Below are 26,133 nucleotides of genomic sequence, written 5' to 3' on the forward strand. Positions count from 1 at the left end.
TACAATCACAGCTTTTAGTAAGACAAAGTCAGACGGTAGAAGTCATCATCTTCCTTTCTACTGTTCTGACCTAGGCTAAGTTCCCTGCCTTTCTGTATGACTTGCCGTTTAAGTAACTCTATCCTGAATGTTTTTTAACCATTCAAAACAGGATTTACACAGTGTCAGCGTACATCTTTGCTGGATAATGAAAAATCAGTTCTGTCCATCAGGATCCTGCCAGGAAACCAGAAACCAGAAACCACTCCAAGTCTTCCAAAGAGATTATCTTAATACAGGCAACTGGTGAGAAAGGTGAAAAGCAGAAATGCCAGAGGGGATAGGGTGAGCCCCCGCCCCACCCCCCACCCCATGACGAGCCGCAGCAGCCAGTCCCACCTCTCCCAGGTAGGAGGGACTACGGAAGGAAGGAGCAGGAGTAGTAGTTCTTCCTACCCAGAACCCGGACACAGGGGTTGTCCGTGAGCTAGAGCCCCAGTGGGGATAGTCCAGGGCAAGCTGAGAGAAGGCCTGGCTGGTGGGACAGGAAACCATAAAGTACACCTACTACCTGAGAAAATACGAAAAGCACAGGGACTACCGGGGCATCTTCCCAACTTCCATCCTGCCATCTTCGGGTGGTGCCCCCTAGTGGCCTTTAACTTCCACAGATTATTTTCTTATTTATAACCGATGTCATTTTCTTATGTAGGCTGTATCTTTTTAATAATGCCCAGAGAACATCTAATGATAAAATGCAAGAGCCTAAACTGTCAAGCTTAGGTTGGCTGTTGGACCTTACACATTTTTTAATGCCTAGAACCAGAATATACTTCCTGTTGGTGGTGAATCCCATATAAATAAAGGGAGGGCCTGGCTTCCAACCACAGGAAACAGAAGAGGATGGACGTGCCCCATCATCCTAGAGGAGTGCGGGCTTGAAATGAATCCTCCTGTCGGAGAGTAATACACAGAGAGCATTCCCAATAGCAAGACTGGCACCAGAACTGGGGGATACAGAAATCTAGGACAGGGCCATGATAGCACCAAAAGTAGCAAGAGAAGAGAGTTTTGTGACAGGACAGGCCATGCTGTGCTCCCCTGGTTCTTGTTCCTATTCTGAAACCTGTTCTGTAGCCTTCCTCAAAGTTTCAGGGATTCCTTTATTCCTACCGTTAGTCATTTCTGTTGTTTGCAACAAACAATTCGGATCAGTACAAGCTAGAACTGAGAAAACTGAGAAAAGCCAAGAAATTCAGGTACTGACAATGTCCCATCTCTAGAATTGTTTCTTAGTTGACATCAGAACACTACAGTGAAATATTATTATATATTATATTCAAATAATACTTACTGACTTTATAAATTATTAGAATTAGTTAAATTGCCATGATCTGACATGGGTACCTTTTCCAAGGTGAGAAGATTTATTTCAGACTGTAGACGGATTTCTGGTTTGTTGCTTTGCTGATCCTTGAACTGAAGAAACTCTTTTTCTAAAATCTTGTACTTATTTTCAGCATCATTAAGCTGTATTTAACAAAGGAGAAAGTACAGCCATTAAAAAATACCAGTATGCTAAGTTCAATACTACCAAATTCAACAGTGTCATTTTCCCCTTATGCTAAAACATGTTTATAGCAGAAAATTTAGGAAAATTTAGAAAATTTAGGAAATCCCTGAAGGAAAATTAACAACATACAAAAACTTTTTAAGAGTATGAAATTTGTTATGAAACCAGTATCACCAGAACATTTTTGGTAAATTTTAGATGGCAAATGAAATTCACTTTACAAAAATACCAATACTACTAGGAGGGCACATGTAAGAACATATTGTGCATTATATATATATACCAGCTAATTATGGATGAAAACATAAACTTTTAGTGTAGCATTTATTTTAATTATTTGAAGTTATAAGAACCTCATAATTCAAATACTATTACAACTTAAGTCATTTCAAGATGATTTGCCCTAATCCCTTCATTTTTGTGGGCCGGGAAGTAGCAGAGACCTGAGTAGCATCGAATGTCTTCATCCTCTAGAATAATGCTCTGAGGAGAGCAGGCAAATACTTTGTTAAATTAAAAAAGCAAGACCACCTTGACTCAAATCTATATATAACTCCCCTTTGAACAGTTTCAGAACTACCAACCTCTGGCCCCCCAGAAAACAGGATATAAAAATGTTCTTTTTTATTTGATCTGGGGTTTTTATAATGAAATGAAAACAAGCACTGTTAAAGATGCCTTTCAAAAACATGTCACACTCTATCAATCATTAGATAAACCCATTTATCTTCTCACAAAGACATTAGACTTAACTGAATTTGAAATACTGAGAAAACCTGTGACAGAAACGGAACCTCAATTATCAATAACAAATTCTTATTTCATGCCAGTCAATACAAATCGTTCTAATTAGGATTTATCTAGCATCTTTACGTATTAAGGTATTCTGTTACCTGAAAATTCTTCATATGACTGAAGTTTACCTCTGCATATCTGAACTTTCATTTTTAAACTTGAATCAGAACCTTTCTCAAGCATCTCCATCACACTTATTTCTGTTTTAAACAAAAGCTAACAGACTTGATATTTGTTATTTTTTCCAGCATTCAGAGAACTCATCATAAACAATTACTGTGGCTCCAATCAGGTTGTACAAAAGTAAGCTATGAGGCATAAGGGCCTCTTTCTCTTGTGCTAAGTGGTCCCTAAACACGGACTGAGTTGTGCGACTTGCTTTTCTATACGGGCACACAGACACTTGACCACCTTTCAGTGACAGGGTGTCTTTTTGTCCTTTCTACCTGTCTCGTTAGAACTGTGTGTTGAGTATATGGAACCTGGTTCTGAATCAGGGCCTAGCATGTTTTCTTCTATATGAACTGTGAAATGTTCCCAGGTAAAGGCTGAGCACTTTCAGCTCCCAGACACGTGTGCTGCCCCACAGCTCCCTCCTCACTTCCCCGCTAGATTTGCCCCAGGTCTCAGACTGTGTTTTAGGGGAGTGCTTGGGGTAATTTTTCCCAAATACCAGTTTGTGCCAGAAAGGTTCTTCCCACAAAGATGTGAGCTAATTACGTCAGTCTGGGACAAGGTAGGAATGTTTTTTTTTTTGTTTGTTTGTTTTTTTTTTTAAAGATTTTATTTATTTATTTGTCAGAGAGATAGAGAGAGTACAGGCAGGTAGAGTGAGAGGCAGAGGCAGAGGCAGAGGGAGAAGCAGGCTCCCTGTAGAGCAAGGAGCCCGATGTGGGACTCGATCCCAGGAGGCTGGGATCATGACCTGAGCTGAAGGCAGCCGCTTAACCAACTGAGCCACCCAGGCATCCCAGGAATGGTTTTTTTAAAAAGATCCCCTGATGAGTCTAATACACATTAGAAGCCTCGATCTTCCTACAAAGCAGAAGAGAAGCACTATCTGTTAATCCTAGTCACAACTGCCCACTTATATAACTCTATCTTTTATATTTTAAGGGAGGCCTCTATAACAATCACATTTGTATTTACAATTGCCTAAAAAATGGGACTTTAACTGGCCCTGAACAGCTATGGAAACTATTCTTCATGCCAGAATTTACTGAAGAAGTCTAGAGGCATTCACCGTGCATATCTAATCTATGCTGAAATTTTTGAAGAAAGAGAAGCTTAATTTTTAACAGCTTGATCCTGCTTTTTTTCAGCAAATATTAAGCCCCTATTATGTTCTGAAGACTGGCTGGACTCCAGGCATACAGATACAAACCCAAAGAATTTTATGGAGCTAATCATTTGGCCCGCATCAAATTATCCTGCTAATGAAAATAAAAACAAACTGCTCTAACATCTAATAAAAACTCGACCGAGACTTGGAGAATAAGGGTCAGGGAAGATGGCTCTGGGGAAGTGGGCTATAAACCCAAGGAGGAGTGTAGCTCACAAGGCTGAGAGAAGTAGCAGACCCCGAGATGCTCTGGGGAAGGCAAGCACAGTTGGCCTGAAGACCGAAGGACACCCAGTGTGGCTGGAGAGCCTCCAGCAGAAGTAAAGGACTGGGAGAAGCAGTGAGAGGGGTAGGCTGGGTCCCAGCGATGCAGAGGTTTGTAGGGCAAGCTTATCACTCTGATCTTTATCCTCAGAGCAGTAAGATGACATTGGAGGATGTCGGTGGAGGAGGTCAGCTTCCCAAGTTTCAAAATCATCACACTGGCTGCAACAGGAAGACCAGAGCAGAGGAGTCCGTGACTGCAGTGTATGGACAGGGGCGTGAGGGTGGCTTTCCCAGGCTTTTAAGAGATCCAAGTACAGAGGCCAAAGGGCGACTAGATATATGGTTCTGGAATGCAAAGGAAAGGGCTGGGATATAAATGTGAAAGTCCCAGAGATGCACAGTGTCTCTGAAGCCACAGGCACGAATAAGACTGTTCAGTACCAACTGAGGCCTAGGCCGGGAAGACGTCCAACACTGACTGGCTAGAATAAGGGAAAAGAAGCCCACGGAGGAGCTGGAGAGGTGGTCAGCAAAGTAGAGGCAGACCAGGAAACCACCGGTGCGCACAGTGAGGGAAGACAACACACCAACACCAGGACAACAGCGAGGAAGCCTCGAGGAAGTGTGAGTCAGAGGACAGGAGTCAGAGGAGAGGTGGCTTCGCAGCACCTGGGCTGACACCTGGCTGCAGAGACAGGGCCGCAGAGGGGAGTGGGAGAGGCAGCAGGCAGGGGAGTGTAAGGTGATGTAGCACAGACCGTTTGCTCCCCAAGCCTGGCTCGCAACTGAACCGGGTCCAGGGGCACATGAACAATGTATTGGCCCCACACGAAATTTACCAGAAATAACAATCTGGAGTGAAACTTAGTTCCTTCTCATGTCAACAATGGTAAAGGAAGGAACATTATCCCAGTGTCATCTTTTCCTTTGATTTAGGAAGACCAGCTCTGACTTAAAGTATATCTGAATCCCGCCACAATCAATATGGTCAACAGTTGGATTGACTGTGTATCTTTCTAACTTTTCAGCGACTACAGCTAAGCTCTGAGCGCTGCTCCCACCTGCTGCTGCAGTCGGAGTTTGTCCTCTTCGAGCTGTCTCATCTTCAACCTCTCGAGTTCGACTTGATGCACACAATCCTCTTTGGATCTCCGGATAGAGTCCTGAAGTTCTTGCAGGTTCCGTTCACGTTCTAATTTCAGTTCCTTTCTTTCTCTTTGAACCTGACAACAGATGCATCTGTCAGAGGTTGGCTTGCTCTGGGCTACATGGCACTGTCCAGTAGTCTCTCATCCTTATATACAATGTTCAGAATATGTACAAATTTGTCTCCACGTCCTTTTCCATTGTTAGAATTAATGTTTAAACATACTGAAATGCTACATTTTAATCCATCATCATTTAATTCTAATATAAAAGTACCTCCAAAACTCCATACATGACTTGCAAAAAATTCAACCGAAAAGGCCCTAATCACTTAAAATTCCTATTTGAATAAAACTCACTGTATTACCTAAGCAAATATGCCCAAGTTTCTTTTCTTCTTTAGCGATTTCTTATATTCTGAGGGTGCCTGGGTGGCTCAGTCGGTTAAGCATCTCTGACTCAGTCTAAGATTCATTCTGCCTCTTCCTCTACCTGTTTCCCTATTTGCACACACTCTTTTATCAAATAAATAAAAAATCTTTAAAAAACAGGGCACCTGGGTGGCTCAGTGGGTTAAGCCTCTGCCTTCGGCTCAGGTCATGATCTCAGGGTCCTGGGATCAAGTCCTGCATTGGGTTCTCTGCTCAGCAGGGAGCCTGCTTCCCTCTCTCTCTCTGCCTGCCTCTCTACCTACGTGTGATCTCTTTGAGTATCAATAAATAAATAAAATCTTAAAAAAAAAAACAAAAACAAATAGGGCCACCTGGGTGGCTCAGTCAGTTAAGCAGCTGACGTTCAATCTCAACTCAGGTGTTGATTTGCGGGTGAAGCCTAGCAAAACGTGGAGCCCACCGAAAACAAACATTCTGCCTGGTAACATAGAAGGTGACTCAGCCTTAGTATTGATGTTTGACCTTAAATATATCAGTTTCCAAATCATTTTAGAAATTCCAGAAAATATATGAGGACAAAGTCAGGGAGATATGCTGAGAAAAATTTTGAGAAACACGTGTGGTTAGGGAAGGGGCATATAAATTTAATGTGGAAGAAATTCTAATTATTTTGAAACTTCAATGTTTTAAAATAAACATTTTGGGTAAAATTCAGTAAGACCTAACAAAATGGCTAGGTAGGCACAGCACTAACAGAAGTTTTCATCCATCCTTTGGAGCTAACCTTTAATGTCAACAAAGAGGGGTATTCCCTTCTTACTGAGAACAAGGGCAGAAGGCTGGGCCACCGAGCTTGTACTACATTTTCTCTATGTGGGAAACTTCACCAAAAGTCTCTACCATAGCAGACGTCAGCCAAAGCTGGCTGGGTAACACATTTCTGATAAATACTTCGTTATCTACTCCTCCCTTCTGACCTATTATTGAATAGCACTTTTCTCCATCATGCCCACAAGACCATTTCCATGAAACGGATTTCGTACGAACACGAAGGAAAAGTAACAGCATGTACCTAGAGTGCAGATTCTGGAAAATGAAGACATAAGACAGAAATACAGTTACCTCCGATTCTGCAAGGACAAGCTGCTGCTCTCGCTTCTCTAAGTCAATTAGGGTTTTTTGAAGTTTTCCTTCTAGAATAGTATATTCAGCCACCTACAGTACAATAAAAGAAAAATTACCTTTTCCCCCAATTCAAAACATGAACAAAGTCAACACTGCATACATTTTAACACACTGAAACATATGATGTGGGAACAGGAAAATCATGAATTATATCCACCAATTCAAAGCAGAAATTCTTGCTAGTACTCTAAGGAAGGAAGCCCCTCTAGCTTCCGCTTGGCTATCTCTACAGACATTCAGTTTCCTGAGGAAGCTCGTTCTCCCACTGGACAATTAGACTGCCAGTAAAATCCTATGTTCAGTCAACATCCAGCTCCTTAAAAGTCTGCCTTGGTCACTGCGCCGGTATTTCTCTGATGCCCCCTTCATCACTTATGCTCCTTCCCTAGAACTACTTCTGTGGCTAGGTCAGCTCGTCAGTTTCAAGTCCATCCTCCTCATAGTTCAGATCCGACTCTTCCCTGCAGTTCCAATAACTGACCTCATGATTACTTCTGACCTCGTGACTAGCCTCGTACCCTGGCTGCCGTAGGCCTGCAGTCCTGTTGTGAGTCCCGTTCACAGTGAGAGGTGTGCCAGCGCAGCCTACACAGCATGTAGGACTCTTGACAGTTTCCTGTCCTTCATTTCTAACTGATCATTTTTACTCGGACTTTCTGAACCAATTTTTCTATCCTCACCAATTAAGTCTCCACAGCCCAGGCCGCATATTAATCCTTTTCCCATAGTCAAGAGGACCTCAGTTTTATTCTCCCAAACCTTACTTGTACTCCTTAGAAGAAAAAAATATCTGTCTTCACATATTTGAATCTGGTGATAGCCATCATATATCCTCTTAGTCTTTTTTCTTCTCCAAGATAAACACAAGTTTTAGCAATTATTCACATATTACCATTTTCACATCTAGTATCTTGGATTTCATCTAGAGCCTAGATTGTAGACTAGGTCTTTTAAAAAAAAATGTGGTACCCGATGTGATCTCACTACTTCGGAAGCCAAAGAATGTCCCCCGCCAGCGACAAGAACAGCAAGTACATTAAGTTGGTCTAAACTCACATGTGCTATTTCAGGATCCTAATCACACCATTTACTATGTCGGAGAAATCCCCCCAAGGCTTTTGTTTTTAAACCTGGGATAACTATACCCACACACCTATTGTCCAGAAGACTGCTGTGACTACAGAATTTGACATCTGTCCTCATTAAACTTTATTTCAGTGACTTAGGCCCGACATACCAACCAATCATGATCACTTACATAAGAATTCTGTTAATTCTACCACCTACTTTTGGTTTATCTAAAAAACAAAACAAAACAAACAAAAAACCAACTAAGTGTGCCCTACCTCCTTATAAAGTCATATAGAGACAGGGAAACAGGATGGTGAGTCAGAATTCCAATGTTCTGCCCCTGGCAAAGCAAATGCGTGAGTTCCCAGAGCTCTGTCTCAGGAGGTGTCCTTTCCTGCTACATGACCCTTCAAATGACCTGAGGCACCTACCATCACGTATATGAAGAACTACCAAATCCAGACTGCCAAGTCAAAACCCCCTCCAGAGATTCAGACCTCGAATCTACTGCATATGCCATTACTCCCTAGATATCTCAAACTCAAAAATGTTTAAAAACTGGAAATAAAAAAAAAAAACTGGAAATCACCATCATTTAAATAATGGGTTTTTATGGCAAACCTAGCAGGTGTGGGTAAAATAAAGTCCTGTGGTACTTATATTCTGAGGGAAGACCCAACTATGAACAAGGAAGTGGATATTTAATGTAATCCGAAGTAAATGCCAGGATGAAAATAAGCAGAATGAGTGTCTACTTAGTGGCCGGGAGCAAAGGAAGAAGGCATATTTTGGAAAGATTATCCTGAACAGAGACCAGAAAGTACTTCTTACAAAAGGACATTGCATAGATCCTGAGGTGGGGGAAGGCCAGGTTGTTAAGAACAAACTGTAGCAGCAGGCTGACAGAAATGAGGTCACAGAGGAAGCCAGGAGGTAGATCGCATAAGGCCTTGAGGCCTTGTAGGACCCGATAAACCATGGGAGTTTTACTCTATGTGCCAGGAAGAGCATGACAGGTTTTTAAGCCGAGGAGTGCATCGTCTGACTTCTGGTACCAGAAGTGAGCTACCGGGGTCAGGAAAGAGGAAGGGATACTGAGTTAAGAAGTAACTGGTCATCTGTGAGACACATAAAGTCATAAAGGAGGGAGCTCAAAGTGGTTTGTTTCCAGGATACATATTCAACGTGGAGCCACAAGTATTTGCTAATAAACTAGATGTGGAATCAGAGAGTCAAGGATAACTTGCCCGTAGCCTGAGGAGCAGAGTAAAAGGTGTCACCATTTATCAAGAGGTGGAATCAACAGGAACAAACTTATACAGGAGGGAGATACAGAGCTTGTTTTTAGGCAGGTTACATTTTAGTTGCTTATGAGACAGTCAATGGACAGTGTCAACAGCCAAGTGCAGAGTCCAGGGAAGACGCGGGGGATGCGAGCAGATAAATGTTATATATAACACATGTGTATTATGTATACTACGCACACTTGTAACAGTAAGAAAGTGGATGACAACACCTGAAGAAATGTAAAAACAGAAAAGAGATTCAAGGACTGGGCCTTGGGGCAAGCCAATAAACCCAGCAGAGGCTGAAGGGAAAAAATGACCCAGCGCGAAAGTGGGGAAGGGGAGACGGGTGAATTCAGTAGAACAGGAGGAGAGGTCAAGCAGAGAAGTGTTTTAGAAAGGGCAAGACCAAACCGGGTGAGGATGAGGGAGGGCTGGTTGAGAACTGTTCTGGAGAGGGAATAGAGTCATCAGGGAAAGCAGGAGGAGTGGAGGGTAGCGGTGAGTATTCCTTAAGCCTTCAGATCATAAACCTCGTTAATGCCTTTTCTTTAACTCCCATTCCGCCCTTCTCCATCACCTTATCACTGCTCTGACTTTGGAGCCTTCATCTCCTTTCATATCTATTATTGCCTCCCTGGTCTTCCTGACTTGAGCTTCACCCTCCTCCACTCTCTGCCCACTAGACTTCCACCAGAATAACTGTCTGAAAATGAAAATCTCATTTCCTTGTTCTCTTACATAAAAGTCTTCATTAAAACAAGTAAGTTTTTCAAATTTCTACCTTTCCCAAGCTGGGTTACCAGCTGAACCACAGAACGTAACAAATGATTCAAGTAAGTATTTTCTCTGTCTCCTCTTAAAATGGCACACGACTCTACCAACACGTAGAAGCACAGGCTACAGTTAATCCATCAGCGACCTTGGATGCTGGCAGGCTTTAGGCCTTAATTCTCTCAGGAAACCCTGGCTGAGAAAGTCTGCAGCATCAAGTATAACCTCCTCAAAATGAACAGAAGAGAATTTATATTCCATAAACCTCTCTATACCTTATTTCTTGAGGCATACCCTCTCCTCCCTCCTTCCCACATCAAACTACATACAGTTTTCTTAACGTCAAGCCAATTTCAAACTTCTTTGTTTGGAATGTCCCTTGAGTCCACCTAGTAGTATCTGCTAATCTGTATCAAAGTGAAAGCATTATCTTATCCATGAAACACTTCCTCACATTATTCCCTTATGTAGAACTGAGGTCTTCCTTCTTTGTGGGTACACGATAGTGATCTTTTGCTATCTGATGGGAACTCATACAGAAGACAGAAGAAACATGATGTCAGCTATGTAAAAGGCAGGACAGGACCAGAGTATCATACTCATATAACATTAATTTAAGACACTTTCATTACTTAACAATCACTGGGTTTAGCTTATCAGTCTGTACAACCAAGTCTTTAGCAATACACTGGATTCTGGAAATAAAGATTTGGTATATTTCACTTTTCCCACAAGGCCTCAAGGCCCCAAGTGGATGGTAGATAGGTCATTATATTATCTGTTTCAAGGCTAACTAACCCTTCATTTATTTGGGGGGAAAGTTTATGTATAACTCCGGAGAATAATAAATTATTTTATCAAACAAAAATTTCCACTAAAACAATCTGCTCCTTCTCAGGGAACAAAATAATCCCTCCAAAATGGTCCCAGAAGATGACCACAAAACATTAACTGATAGACTAATAAACCCAATCACCCACAAGGATATATACCATTAGACGCCTATCATAAGCTTAAAACATTAATTTATTATTATGAAATACTGATGTCTTGCGGATCTGACTCCATGTAGTTTTATTTACTACCTATACTCCTTCACCACTACATCCTGAATTGGTGGGCTATTAGCTAGTTAGCATCTTTTTGGTAAGGCAAGATGGAAGTTCCTCATAATAAGCAGATGAGTTCCATTTTACTATTAACTAGTTATTTTGTGCCAAAGAGCAGAAATAAGAAAAAATTTAAACGACTGCATAGTATGTTCCACCAATATTATCCAGACTCCTTCAGGTGAACTTTCTAAGTATCAAAAGAGTTATACATTGAAGAAAACAGGTAAATAAAGTGAAAATAAATGAACAGAAAAGGCTCATACATTTTAGACCTAAAAATAGTACAGTGAGATTCTCAGAGAATTTAGCTTGAAAAGGTTTCATCCTACTGAGGAAAAAATTGTTTTTTTCTCCCCTGATGGACTCAATTTTACAGTAACTTATCAAGTTTTAGAAAACAGATCTCATCCTAGTTGACCATATTCTTGCAAGGTGGAGCACACCCTACACTAGATGACTTGTTACTGTCCAATGTATTTCAGTCGAAATACAATAGCAACATCCAATGTACTTTTTGACAGGACTAATTCAAATAAACAGCTCAGCCACTTACTAGACAAATATCATATTCCATTTTCTGAGCAGAGCTCTTACTAACTAGTCAGAAGCTTGTCAATTCAAGCTGAAATGGTAGGAGAAATTGTATATATGGGAAGCCAATTGAGAAGATTAAAAAGCAAAATTACAACCAACCAAAATGACTTTTTTTCAATTCATTACATAAAAACTGATTTTTCTTTTTCTTTCTTCTTCTTCTTTTTTTTTTTTTTTTTTGCACTAGAAAGCTCAATTAGGGCACAAGCTGGATTTGTCAAAATTATTAACTAAAAAATGTTTCAAAATTTGACTTTTGCAAAACTCAACCCTAGAAAACTCTTCAACAGCATTTAAAAAATGGTTCAACAATAAACTTGTCTTGGGCGCCTGGGTGGCTCAGTGGGTTCAAGCCTCTGCCTTCGGCTCAGGTCATGGTCTCAGGGTCCTGGGATCGAGCCCCGCATCGGGCTCTCTGCTCAGCGGGGAGCCTGCTTCCTCCTCTCTCTCTCTCTGCCTGCCTCTCTGCCTGCTTGTGATCTCTCTGTCAAATAAATAAATAAAAAATCTTTAAAAATTAAAAACAAAAAAACAAAACCCAATAAACTCGTCTTGCCTTAAAAGCTAAATGAAAAGTTCAAAAACTTTAAATATTTTATGGCTCACTCAGATGCAATTCATAAAGGATACTTGAGAACTATAAATGCTACTTAATATAAAAGTCGTATTTAATACAAATATACACATACTATAAAGTTTGTGTGAGGGCCTCTGACTTTTTAATTTTGGTTATTTGCATATTAAAGAACAGATGCTTTAAAGTAGTCCTATTATCTTTTTCTTATAACTCACTGGTTTTTCACATTTTTAATGGTTGAGAATTAAGGGAGATAAAGTTCAGTTACTTTAAAGTCAAAGGCTTGGGGGCCTTCTGCTCAGTCTACCCACAGAAGACTAACTGCCCTGATCTCCCCCAAACACAACTGGAACAACCCACACAAAACAACTGCTTTCACACACTGAAGAATGGGCGGCCCGAGACCATCACCCCTGACAGAGCAGAAAAAAATGAGGCCCTAACAGGAACTCTAGTGCACTTCCTAGAGGCATTTTCCAGACACTAGCTCAGAGAATGGGGAACCCAGCAGAGCCTCACAATCTGGCTGAGTTGAGGCAACGAATAGGTGAGTGAAGAGACAGAGGTGAGTCAAGTTCATGAGGGAGGAGGGAGACGCAGAGAGAGTGAGCACCAGAGATGTGCAGAGTAGTCTGCAACCCCACAAGGCTGGGACATTACCACTGGAAAGCTGTAAGATGAAGCATTCCCAGAGATCGGACAGGTCTGAGAGGAGTGCGCATTCCTACCTGTCCAAGGGGAGAGACGCTGTGACACACCAAGCATCTACATACTCCTATGGAGCCCAAGCAGTATGGGGTGTTCTCAACTCACCCTAGCCAAACTAAATTTAAAGGATCCAACTCATCCCAAGTAACATCACGTCACGACGAGATCCATCAACTGACAATGTAAAGTTCACAATTTCTGGTATCTTACAAAAAATTATCCATCATGCTAAGGAGAAAAATGTAACCTATGACCAGGTGAAAAAAACAACAGAAAGGGACCTCAAAATGATACAGATGTTGGAACAAGTAGATAATATATTGTAAAAATATTGTAGATACTGAAAAGGAAAACATGACCATGAGGAAAAGTGGAATATGTTAAAAAAAAAAAAGGAAAAGGTCCTAATGGACCTTTCAAAGACGAAAAGTACAGTATATGAAATGAAAAATTATGCTCAATTAGGTTCATGGCAAATTAGACCCTTCAGAAGAAAAGACAGGTGAACCTGAAGTCCCAGCTATAAAAAAAACACCCAAAATCAAGCACCGAGAAGAAAAAACAACTTAAAAAAATAATGAACTTCTTACTAGGATGAAATCAAGCAATCTCAGATACATGTACATTGCAACCCAAACACAGGAGGAGAAGAGACACAGGAAAAAATTTTAAGCAATAAAAACCCAGACTGTTTCAAACTTGATGAAATGCTGTAATCAAGGAACTCACAAGTCTCCAAGGAGGGTGAACACATCATCACAGACACACACACACACACACACACACACACACACACACACACACACACAGAACCGCAAGGCCCATCAAAATCATAATGCTGAAAACTAGCGGTAAGGAAAAAAGCTTAAAAGCAGTTCAGAGAAAAAAACGAGACATGATAAATAGAGGGCCATGGTAAAAAGGCCAGTGGACTTTCCATCAGAAACAACACAAGCCAAAACACAAATGAAACAACTTTCAAGACTGAAACAAAAAAATTGTGAACTGAGAATTCTATACCCAATGAAAATAAATTTATTCCAAAATGAGGGAGAGAAACCCTTCCTCACACAAAAGCTGACAGCATTTATTGCCATCAGACCCATACTCCAAGAAATGTTATGTATTTGGGTAATAAAGAAGGACTACTGCCTCAGAGTTGTACTTCATTAAAAACACTAACTCTTTAAAGCAAAAATATATTTTAGGGTAATACATGTAAAAGCAAAAATCTATGATGGTAACAACACAGAGGACATACGCTGGACACATACTGTTTTAAGCTTCTTAATACTACACGTGCAGTGGTCCAACAGCACTTGGAAGCATACTGTGATAAATTAAAGCTGCATATTTTAAACCTTAAAGCAACCACAGAAAAAAAAGGCAGAAAAACAGAGATACAGCTAATAAGGTAATAGTAAAAATAAAATGGGATCATAAAAAGGTCAATAAATCCAAAAAAAAGCAGAAGACAAAAAAAAAAGCTAAGATGGAACAAATGGAAAACCAAGAGCGAAAAAAGTAGATTTAAACCCAAGCATATAAAAATAAAAGAACAAATAAACCCCAAGCATGTCAATAATTACCCATTAAAAAAATGGTTGAAGTCAGAGAAGAAAATAAAGTAACTTCCAAAAACATTCTAGTCCGTACCCTGCTCCTGTCTCCTGGTCAAGTGTAGCAAACCGTCCTGCCATTGGTGTCTTCTCCCATTTATAGATACATCATTATCCACTAATACAAAAGTTAAGTTTCAGTATTTGCAACACGTCTAATTTTCAGGGTGTTTGTTTTACACAATAACTTGAGTGTGAATAGGTAAGTACTGAACTTCTGCTTTCTGGAGTAAGATCAGATGGTCTCATTTTCTTTTTAAAGATGTCATTTTTTCCAGAATTAAGTTCTTTAAAAGGGCTTCTAAGTTTCTGATGTTTTTTTATTAAAAAATTATAACATTTATATATACTTAAATGTCTTTTCTTTTTTCATACAGAAGTAGGCTTTTTTCCTAGAGTATTCATTTTTTGAAAGAATAATACACTTGCAGGGTTCAAAATTGAAAAAGCTTAAGAGAAAGGCCTTCCTCCTACCCCTGACCCATTCATCACTTTACCCAAGCCAATGTACAACCACTACAACTTCGATATTCCACAGATTATCTTTAATGCATGTACCAGGTACTGTCGTTAATAGTTTCCTTTTCCACCTTTGATGTCTACAGATGTGATTACCTTTTTCTTTACAAGCGATTCTCTCTCTCGGTCTCTTTTCTTCCATTCCTCTGCAAGAGCCTGCATATGAGCCAATTCCTTCTGCTTTAGCTACAAGAGGAAGACAAAACAGTCACAGCAAACACGTCAGTATTTCCAGCACAAAAATCAGTCGTTCTGTGGTAAAGAATTAATACTGTTCACCACTATGTTTCTTCCAGGATTCTCTCTTATTCCTAAACTAAACAAAGGGAAGGCCTGAGGCAAGGAATGCCCATATGAGAATAAAGCTAACATAAGACCTGTTTGCTAACTCTCTTGTTTCCAGAAGGATGATTCCAGGCTCCAGGAGGAAATGCTACACGAGGGCCTGAAACTAAAGGAAACGTTCAAGTATTCAAACTTTGCTTTCTAACCTTCAGTCCGAATCCTGCCCCAGAGTCATGGAGAAAGTTTAGGGGAATTCTTCTGCATGGTTTCTGCCCAGCTGTCATTTATGGAGTACTTTTTTATTGTTTTTCTGTAAGAGTAAAGCATTCTGGATATTCAGAGGGACTGGGTAGGGTACCCAATGGACAGAGGGAGAAAAGCCTTACAGAGAAGAAAAGCAATGTAGTCAGTGGATAAAGTCACCTGATTTTCAAAAATGTCTTCTTGCATCTCCTTCCACATTTCCAGCTCCAGAGCAGCTTTGTATTCTAAGGTCTCTCGAGGCTCTGTCTGGACTTCTGAAGGACAAGGTGCCGGAGGAACGGAAGGTGGCTTCTGCTGCACAGCAGATAAACCCTGACATCGGAACGAAAATGAAATGAATCCCACACGCTCACACCCGCAGTGCAAGAGATCCACGGTGAGGAGTCAGGTTTCATTTTCAGGGATACTGACCTGAGACGAATCAGAGACAAGGATCTCACGCATTTTTACGAGTCCATAATCTTCGAGAGTTACTGTGTAAGAAAGGTCCATTATCCTGTTGTTTGACCTACAGATGGATCAGAAATATCTTAAAATTCATGGAAACCCTTTCCCATTATTTCTTCTTTTATTTCCCCAATGCTATACAGTGACTCGGTCACATTTCTTTTTTTTTTTTTTCCTTCGGTCACATTTCTTAAACCTGACACTCTCGCTACTCCAACTGCAGTAGTTCTCTAGGCTTCAATCAAGATCTTCCACATACAGGATCGTACTTGAGCATAAACACTCTAATTAGCACATACCCACATTTATTTAAAAATGACCTCTAACACTGTAGATGTAGGAAAATGTAAAAACCTAATTGGTAGGTAATCATTACTGAGCTTTCATTTCCTTCCCCTCTTCCATTTTCTGCATGTGCAGAGGGACACGCACTCATGCATGTTAAGATCAAACCATTCTGTCCCTCTCTCCATTTCCACCTGGAGCACTTTTCTGAGGTCATCAACATTAACTCAATGTATGCTTTAATACCTATACAACATCCTAATGAATTTATATAGTAAAATTAAGAAAAAAACAGTTTCCCTCATCTTGATTATATAAAGATTATCCTGAATTCTTATTCTACCTTTTCCCTTGGATGAAGCACTTATACATAAATCTTTTACTGGATGTGAGTGTTGCTTCAGGATAATTCCTGAAAATTGGTTAATTATATGTAATTATTACAATGAGGATTTCTCTATCAGAGAACTACTAGGAGCATTTACAAAACTGTTAGAGGAGAATACAATCTTGGCTACAAGAAATGTAGCTTTGTCTAAATCTATCTGTTCATAAATCCTTGGTCAAACACAACTTCAGTGAATGGGACCCACACATGCAAACCTTTAATAATCGATTTTTACATTTTCTTCTAATCTCATAGCCTTTAGAAGACATGAATAAAGCAAAATGAAGCACTGTCTTACCTAAGTGACCTAAAACTTTTCTGCCTACAGAGCAGGGCAATAAAAATTAATGTTTAGGGGCGCCTGGGTGGCTCAGTGGGTTAAAGCCTCTGCCTTCGGCTCGGGTCATGGTCCCAGGGTCCTGGGATCGAGCCCCACATCGGGCTCTCTGCTCCGCAGGAGGCCTGCTTTCCCCCCTTCTCTCTCTGCCTGCCTCTTGTGATCTCTGTCAAATAAATAAATAAATAAAATCTTTAAAAAAAAATTAATGTTTATAACCCACAGATTTAAAACAACTAGTAATGATCTGATTATTTTCATGATTTTCTACTTATGTGACCAAACAATGGTTTTTTTTTTTTTTTTAAGATTCTGTTTATTTGGGATGCGTGGGTGGCTCAGTGGGTTAAGCCTCTGCCTTCCGCACAGGTCATGATCTCAGGGTCCTGGGATCGAGCCCCGCATCAGGCTCTCTGCTCAGCGGGGAGCCCGGTTCCCCCTCTCTCTCCGCCTGCCTCTCTGCCTACTTATGCTCTCTCCCTGTCAAATAAATAAATAAATAAATAAATAAAATCTTTTGAAAAAAAAAAAAATTTTGTTTATTTGACAGAGCCGGAGAAGGAACACAAGCAGGGGTAGTGTGAGAGGGAGCAGCAGGCTCCCCGCTGAGCAAGAAGCCCGATGCAGGGCTCCACCCCAGGATTCCCGGATCATGACCTGAGCCGAAGGCAGACACTTAACCAACTGAGCCACCCAGGCGCCCCAAGAATGGTATTTTTAGAAGAATTTTCAGTTCAGCAGAATATCTGACATTATAAAATACCTGTTCCCAGATCCTCCAAATAAGTCAAAGTTTTACTCAACTCTTCACTCCCTGCAAGTGACTAGAGGCGGCGAAGAGTAAGGGAAGGGATTTCAACACTACTTTTAGGACCACAGCTTTTTATTGACCCTGATTTCTTTCTACATTCTAATTATGCTTCAAAAATCCAGGTATGTGACATATAATGTTCAAGTTTATTTAAACTTCTGTTGCTAAATTTAAAAAGCTCACTCAAAAGATGTCTTTTGTGGAAGACATATGAACTTCAGTTTTTCACTGTGGCAATAAAGCCCAGGGCAGAAAAACAATACTCTTCTTAAAGTGCCAAACATTTGTAACATTCTCAGAAATTAGAATTAAAGCAAAAGTTGAAATATTGTCAAGTAGAACAACAGTCACTCCCAATACAAGACAATGTAACAATGCATCATAAATATGACCTTGACTTACAGGAAAAAAAAAAAGGCCAGAATTTACAATTGTCAGGCTTAAGAGGGGGTGGGAAATACTTAAGAGCCTGAATGTTAACAGTATCACAGGGTATGGTGGTACCCGAAAGCTACAGAGGGCTAGAGAGCAAAGGAGAATATAGCCCCCATATGAGAACAAAAATGACAGGAAAGGACAAGGCTGTAGCCAGTTAATGAGAAGAAAAGGCAAGGGAAGGCCAGTTCTGGGAAGTCCATTACCCCTGTGCGGCTATGAAAGGCACACTTTCACTGTAAGTTTGACGCCAACACTGTTCACCAGTGGAACCTAAAAAGCGAGTTTTTTCTGAAGACAGGACGTTAGAAAGCTGGATTCTGGCGATCCCCAGGAGTAAATCTTTACTCATTTTATCCTTGTGCCATAATTCAACCAGCAATGGAATCCTACGGAAGAGAGAAACCAGTGTTCGTAACTAACAGTTCTGAACTAAGGCACGGACATCTTTGAGTCTCCTGAATGGATTCAGAGACGGTTTGCTACCTGGATCAGAAAGGCTCAATTCCATAGGTAACAAACAGAAAACACTATCCCATTTTCAACATCTCTTTCTGTGCAATAAAGAAAACCCTTCAAATACTATTCTTTTTTATTCTTCCTTCTTCTCTTTAAATTAATATGCAAATTTGAATGGCGATACCCTAAGAAAGTAAGAAGACGTTTCTGATCTCACTTTTCTTCACAAATCCAATTCAGACAGCTGCATTAACACCTCCATTTTATACAGATGACAAATCAGAAAAAGCAAGTAATACACTACAGTCAACTGGTGAAGCAAGAATAAAAAGTAAACAGCTTGCTCATATTTATTTTCACATATTATGAAAAAAACAAGACTACTTTTCAGAGTTTCTTCTTTACTCATAGATTGTATTAACACAGGTCTTCCATCCAAATCAAGACAAATAAGATACGAAAATCTACAAAGAGCCTCCATAACTACATTAAAACTTGACAGCAGAAGGACAAACGTCACCGACCTTCTTAGCACATTTATTTCTAGGTTTTTTTTTTTTATTTCTAGGTTTTCAAACGCACTGACTGCTGTGAGTCTAAAACTCCAGGAATTCCTCTTGTTAACAGGGTATCAATTTTCCAGAATGACTTCAGAGCATATGCACTGTATGCGTATTACCTTAAGAAGGTATCCTGCAGCTGATGAGGGAGAGTTGCAAAATCAAATGCACAGTAAGACTGTGGAAGAAAAACCTCCATGTTTTTGCGAACTTCTACGGGAGGATTAGTCATAATGGGAGCTGCACTACCAAAGAATGGATAGGAGTACCTAGAATGTAAGAAAAATAAAATCCTATGATACATTTGACAGATAAAACTTATTCTGTTTTTTAAAAATATACTATGAATATAACGAACAAATACAATTTTTAAAGTTGGTAGATGGTACAAATACATGATGGTTTTAGTCCTAACACCAACTTTAAAATACTGCCAATACTGTCAGTGTTGACACAGAAATTGTAGCAATTCTAGAGAAAAGCATTATGTGTACAGCACTAGTTCCCAAAGCTGCTTTACAAGTGATCCTAGAATGACCTTCTGGGGAAGTAGAATTCTGGTATTTTGAAGGCAATGACACCAAATAAGGAAGAGCGCATCATTTTGATACATTCTAAGTAAGACTAAGATTTAGGAATGACAATGAAGCCACTAAACAAAGACCAAGCTGCTATTTGTTTAGGAGTTCCTTGAGGGCACAGGGTCCCATGTTTTTTATCTGTGCCGTCCCAGGAACAAATAAGCAGTTTGGGACACATAATAAACATTCAAGAAATACCTGCTGAATTTAATTTCAAAACTTATTTTCTTTATTCAACAATGTCTTGATGTTTCTGGGCTAAAAAAAACTCCTAATCAGCGCCAAAAGGGTGGACCCATGGCATTCAGTCTTTGAAAATCAAGGATGAAAGCAGATGCGTCAATGAGTAACAAGTCTTTCTTCCTGTCATCACAGAAGCCGCACCAGATTAAATGGGAGGCTGCCTGACTACTGCAGAACTCACTTTGTATTGACAATGTAATGCTCACTTAAATTTCATCTTCTATCTTGTTATCCATTAGGAAAACTGGGGCTTAAAAAGCCTAGTAGTGAAAACTCCTTTTCCTACAACTAAGAATCCTGTGCATGCACTCAATTCATATATAATTACACATCACTGAAATCAGGTCATCTCACAAATCCCATTATGCAGTTGCCAACTATAGTTTCATGATAGTTCATGAGAGCACGAGACCCATAAGATTTCTCAAACTCAAAGGTAAAGTGTTTTTTAAAAAGCCATAAAATGACTTCCAAGACAGAACCAATGGCCCTTATCATCAAGTGAATTCTATGTAGGGTGTGTAAGTGAATCTTAACTGTACTATTGGTTTATGATACTCTCCCCCTTTTCTTTGCCAACTGGACTTCTCGCCTCCCTCATGTGTTAACTTCTTTCTCAATCTGTCTTCTTCACGAGGCTGAGCACTTTGTTTACATGGCCCATAATCCCCTAACATCAGGCACACTGGTATTCATGATTCAACGATGGCCCACAGGACAGGACTGAACCACAAAAACTACAACGAGTGCCTACTAAGTGGGCTGGTTCAAGGCTTCCCCCTCACAGCTTTTAATTTCAGAGTATCAGTATTTCTATGCTCTGGCTAACAACATCTCTAAGTACCCTGAGGTCACAATCTCTACCAGCAGTAGTAAAGAGATCTCAGTTAAAAAATTAGAGGGAAAAAGACAAAAAGGTAAAGTAGAAAGTCAATAATAATTCTATTTCTAAAAATCATTTTAAGGGATGTTCTAGAAACCCTCTGAGAAAAGCTATTTGTGAGAGATAAGCCTTTTTTTTTGGCCCTCCACTTTCAACTAACATTTTCATAATGATTCTCGGCCTCTAACAAGAGGCAAAAAGCAAAACAAGCTGTGATACAGAGACACCTGTTCTGTGAATTCACAGTCAGACTCAGTGTTGGGTCCCTTTGATTCTGTCCGTTATTCACACCAAAGTCCAGAGGATTTTGGAAAGAGCCTGATTAAAATCTAACAACTGAGAAATGAGATACAAGTATGAGTTAATTTATGCATCGGCAAAGCAGGTATGCCTTAATACCAGCAGGGAGCACTGTGTAGTGGTGGACATTCCTGCCAACGGCAATCCCAAATGACAGAAAAGATTTTCACATTTTAAAAACATAAGGAGCAACAACTTTATGAGAAATGCTAATGCTTGCTCCAAAGACATGTATAAGGAAAAACTAAATACTCCAAACTGAAACACATTACTGTATTACATTTAATATACATTTCAGTCAGGAAGTTGATGAAAATGTATTATTATTAAAAACAAGCTAGTGAGGGCACCTGGGTGGCTCAGTGGGTTAAAGCCTCTGCCTTCAGCTCAGGTCATGATCCCAGGGTCCTGGGACTGAGCCCCACATCAGGCTCCTTGCTCGGCGGGGAACCTGCTTCTCCCTTTCCCTCTGCCTGCCTGCCTGCCTGCCTGCCACTCCCCCTGCTTGTGCGCGCGCTCTCTCTCTCTCTCTCTCTGTGTCAAATAAATAAATAAAATCTTAAAAAAAAACAAGCTAGTGAGTAAGACCATTTAACTGACTGAAATATATATGTAGTTCAATTTTGTACATGGAACGGGGTGAACACATTCCACTTGTGCTTCTGTAAGTATGGTTCTTACAGTCTCAGTTACCAAGTGTAGGTATTAGACTACAACCTCCCATTATAATAAAGTTTTATAGAAAAGTCAGATACTGGGGCACCTGGGTGGCTCAGTGGGTTAAAGCCTCTGCCTTCAGCTCAGGTCATGATCCCAGGGTCCTGGGATCGAGCCCAGCATGGGGCTCTCTGCTCAGCAGGGAGCCTGCTTCCTCCTCTCTCTCTGCCTGCCTCTCTGCCTACTTGTGATCTCTATCTCTGTCAAATAAACAAATAAATAAATCTTTAAAAAAAAAAAAAGTCAGATACTACACTTCCCTTATTTTGATCTATGGTACTTTTTCTAGAAACAACACCTTTTAAGTTCAAGAGTCACTTTTTTTTTTTTTTTTTTTTTTTTTTTTTACAAAGAAACATGAATCAACTGTCAACTGTCATCAATACCTACAATTAATATTAGCTCTCCTACCACCAATGCCGCCCTGGTTTAAGTTCAGTCATTATGAAAGAGCCTGGCCTCCTTTTCAGTTCAGGGGTTTAACAACTGTTTGAATGTCTCTGGTCAGAGTTCTCCTGCTGCAATTCCCAGAGAGGAAAGGCATCGCTCTTCAGAAAATAATACTTGGGGACAAAATCAGATCACACCTTAATATACAGTTGATTGGAAAACCAACTTCCAAATCATGGATACTCCTTAAGTCTAACGAAAAGCAAAAATGATGTGATGTCGCTGGCACAGCAATCTTCTGTCCTGAGGCTGTTTCTGAAGCATGGGATGCGGGCACTGGCTGGGCCACAGAAGCAGGTATGGAAGGACCGACGGCTAGAATGAACACAAAAATTCCAAAGAAAAAATTCCACTTGGTAAAAGTTTCTCTTAAGTTATTTACATCACTTGCAGATATCTCCCTTTACATTAAGTATGGCACTTTAAAAAAAAAAAAAGATACCTCATTTACCTTCAAGCAAGGAATTTGGTCACTTGCCTCCGTGAACATATGAACTGAGCCATCAACTTCTTAAAGTAACTTACCCAAAACGAGGGAGGCTTTCATTCCCATCTTAGAGCCATGTAAAAAAGAGCTTACTCCTCACATAGCGTGCAAAACATAAAAGCTTATGCTACTGTCTACTGTCACAGGGATGTATGCCTTCAGCCTGGTAGGCACCAACTTCTTTCCAAGAGGCAGCTACACTTAATATTTCAAGGGTTGTACTTGAGGCTTAGGGCAGATAATAACAACATCACTTTTTAAGACGTAGCTTTGGCTTTTTAGGCACATATGATGTAGTCTAACAGAAAGAGCTATCTAGTGCAATCCTATTACAGACCAGAGAGGTTTAGCAAGTAGTTCAAGTCCTACAGTTATTCAATGACCGAGTGAGAACCTGCACCTTAACCCTTCACTGCTAATAATCCCCCACTACTCTAAACACTTACACTACGAAATCCAACTGCAGACCCTCATGCAGCAGATGGGAAAAGTTTTTAAAACCAGGTAAAATCATTCCGAGTCTCTCCCTTAACTGTACGATCAAACAATGAGTATAATGATGACTGCCGTAGGCAGTAAGCTCTTCTCCCTCAAATTCCAATGAATTCACAATGTTTAAGTTTACTAGTTAAAAATATGTTCGAAAGAACTATTTTCTGTAATTTCTTCTGAATAACCTATTGCTTCTAAAATAAAAGTAAGAGAAAAATTCTCTTAACCTTTTAGCAAATTCTATGATGAAGTTATAAACTCAATTTAAATTTAATTCAATTTAAACTGAATTTTTTTTTTTTACATCACCAAGCATCATTGGCTCTTTAAAAAAAAAAGCTCACCATTTACTTACAAACTGTGAAAACTCTCTTAATCATTAATTAGATGGCTATAAAATGTACACCTAGAATATCTGTAAAAAGAACATCTTACCCTTTGGATTTGGTTTTGTGTCCTTATCATACTGCAAGCTTTCTGCTTCACTTCCTGTTGCATCATCTTTTGTGGGAGGTGATGGGTTTTGAGGTGGAACAGGGGACACACTTGGTGACTTTGGCCCAGTGAGTGTCTTCTCTTTTATAGGAGTTAAAACTCGCTTCTTTGAATGCTGTAGCTCATGTTCATTCTGGGTCTTTAACTCAATTAAAGACTAAAAACAATTTTTAAATAAAGTATAATTTGCAAAGCACTTTCCTTCATAATTAAGCAAAAAATGTGACGTTGTTTTTTTAAAAATATAAGCTTCCTTTCCCAGTTTGGATATTCCTAGTCTATTTTTCTTCATAATTTGCAAATTTTCTTATAGCATCTAGGACCAGAAAAAGGAAGATGAACAGGAAGGAAATATGATATCCAGAGCTGAGCACCAAAATGCATCCTAACTGGTAAGAAGGGATATTTGATATAACAAGTCAGGCCAGATGTCCCTGGGAATGGTTATTACCAAGGCAATGAACACAATGGAGGCCTGTTACTCAAACAAAAACATATCTAAATTGATTTTCTGCCTCTCCTTTGTTCAACTTTCTTCTAAAAATATATACATATGCACACACACACACACACCCACGTACATGCACATACTTAAACTCTCACTTCAGTTTTTCTACCTTTGATTCATAACCTAAAGATCAGTTTCTCAAAAGAACAGTACCCTAAAGTTGATCATATACAATAAAAAAATGTTTATACATCTGAACAAATACCGATCTCTGTTGCCTAAAGACAGTATGAAGACCATAAAGCACCAATGAACCAAGAACTTTGTCTTAGCTCCAGCAGTCAACTGAAACCACTACCATCAACACAGATTCCCAGAAACTAGGTCTAACGACATTCTCTTTCCCAGGATTCCTTTTCTGGCAGTGACTGACCAGGAGCTGGGGTTGAGGGAAATGGTTCCGACTAAATGAGAAGACAGTAAGGGGGCACCTGGGAGTCTGCTTGAGATTTTCTCGTTCTGCACCCTCCTCTCTAAAAATAAATAAATCTTTATAAAATAAAAAAAGAGCAGGGGGCATCTTGGTGTCTCAGTGAGTTAAGCGTCTGCCTTTAGCTCAGGTCATGATCTCCAGGTTTTAGGATCAAGCCCCGCACTCAGCGGGGAGTCTGCATTTTGCTCTCCCTCTGCCTCTCCCTCCTGTTCGTGCTCTCTCTCTAATAAATAAAATCTTTAAGAAAAAAAAAAAAAAAGACTGCACGCACGGACTCCGTATAAATACGTAATGAAGTAGAGCTGGGAAGCTACGGTACTTTTCAGAAAGGAAGTTATCGTATAACGTAGGCCACTAATTAATAATAACAGTTTCCTATGCAAGGTAGCTCTTTGGAAGTTCAACTTTCAGGAGCAGTCCTGAGTGACACCACAGAAGCTGGAGGAGGGGGCTGGAGGGTCACCACTTGCCTGGGCGTCTATGCCTTCTCTCTGCAGAGCCACAGACACGCCGACAGTCGGGGCCAGCTCCACAGGGATGGGCGCAAGCTTTTGTTTGGCTCGGTTTGGAGGGTCAAGAATAAAAGCACCCTCGACTGTGACCGGACGCTGGTTGATTTCTGTACTCCCCTTTTTCAGGAGTCCAGTTAAGGGTACTTCTGTACTTCCAAGTGACTGGTCTCCACAGCAAAGATGAATCTAATGTGAAAGAGAAAAATCAAAACAGGCTTAATATTCTCTCCTGTCTCCTAAACACAGAAACTTAACAGATAGTTAAGGGCGCCTGGGTGGCTCAGTCAGTGAGCATCCGACTCTTGGATTTGGCTCAGGTCATGCTCTCAGGGTCATGGGATCCAGCCCCGCATCCAGCTCTGCACTCACGCTTAGCACGGAGTCTAACAGATTCTTATACTTGATGGTTAACACTGTTGATAAGGCACAAAGTTTATTAAGAACTCAATAATAAAGCCATTCTCCTCCATTTTTTCTCTCAATACTATATACTCATAAATTTTCACCCTTCTCTCTTTTAGGAGCTATGGTTACTTTCACATTTTACTGTGCTGTTTCACAAATTATATCATGAATACATGCATGCAAACAGAAAACTAATACTGCATGCATTTTTTTCTATTTCCATCTCAACATTAGTTTAAACACAGTTCTAAAAAGATAAATAAGTTAGTGGATCCGGCCCTATTTGGCAACTAAAGAACCTGAAACAGTTTTGTTTCCTTCACCCATAAAACATCTTTAGTGTTTCTTTCTCTTCTCTTGCTTTTCAGATTCTATATATAAAACAATGTTTACCAGTACAAGGACAAATAGAATACC

The 26,133-nt window shown here is 40.0% G+C and overlaps 1 protein-coding gene across 3 annotated transcripts in view; it reads right to left on the reverse strand.

Annotated features, from left to right (window-relative positions):
- CEP120 (centrosomal protein 120) overlaps nucleotides 1-26,133 on the reverse strand; it is an 82,914-nt gene that overhangs the window by 22,810 nt on the left and 33,971 nt on the right. For all 3 annotated transcript variants that reach the window (XM_080805104.1, XM_080805103.1, XM_080805102.1), the window contains exons 8-18: nucleotides 25,270-25,497; nucleotides 23,799-24,015; nucleotides 22,522-22,699; nucleotides 19,330-19,479; nucleotides 18,398-18,580; nucleotides 15,900-15,996; nucleotides 15,648-15,800; nucleotides 15,036-15,125; nucleotides 6,617-6,709; nucleotides 5,018-5,179; nucleotides 1,387-1,509 (exon numbers count right to left, since the gene is read on the reverse strand). In XM_080805104.1, the coding sequence (XP_080661230.1) occupies nucleotides 1,387-1,509; nucleotides 5,018-5,179; nucleotides 6,617-6,709; nucleotides 15,036-15,125; nucleotides 15,648-15,800; nucleotides 15,900-15,996; nucleotides 18,398-18,580; nucleotides 19,330-19,479; nucleotides 22,522-22,699; nucleotides 23,799-24,015; nucleotides 25,270-25,497 (1,674 nt within the window). The remainder of the gene's footprint in view (nucleotides 1-1,386; nucleotides 1,510-5,017; nucleotides 5,180-6,616; nucleotides 6,710-15,035; nucleotides 15,126-15,647; nucleotides 15,801-15,899; nucleotides 15,997-18,397; nucleotides 18,581-19,329; nucleotides 19,480-22,521; nucleotides 22,700-23,798; nucleotides 24,016-25,269; nucleotides 25,498-26,133) is intronic.

This window comes from Martes martes (assembly GCF_963455335.1).
Source record: "Martes martes genome assembly, chromosome: 5".
NCBI classification, from domain to species: Eukaryota; Metazoa; Chordata; class Mammalia; order Carnivora; family Mustelidae; genus Martes; species Martes martes.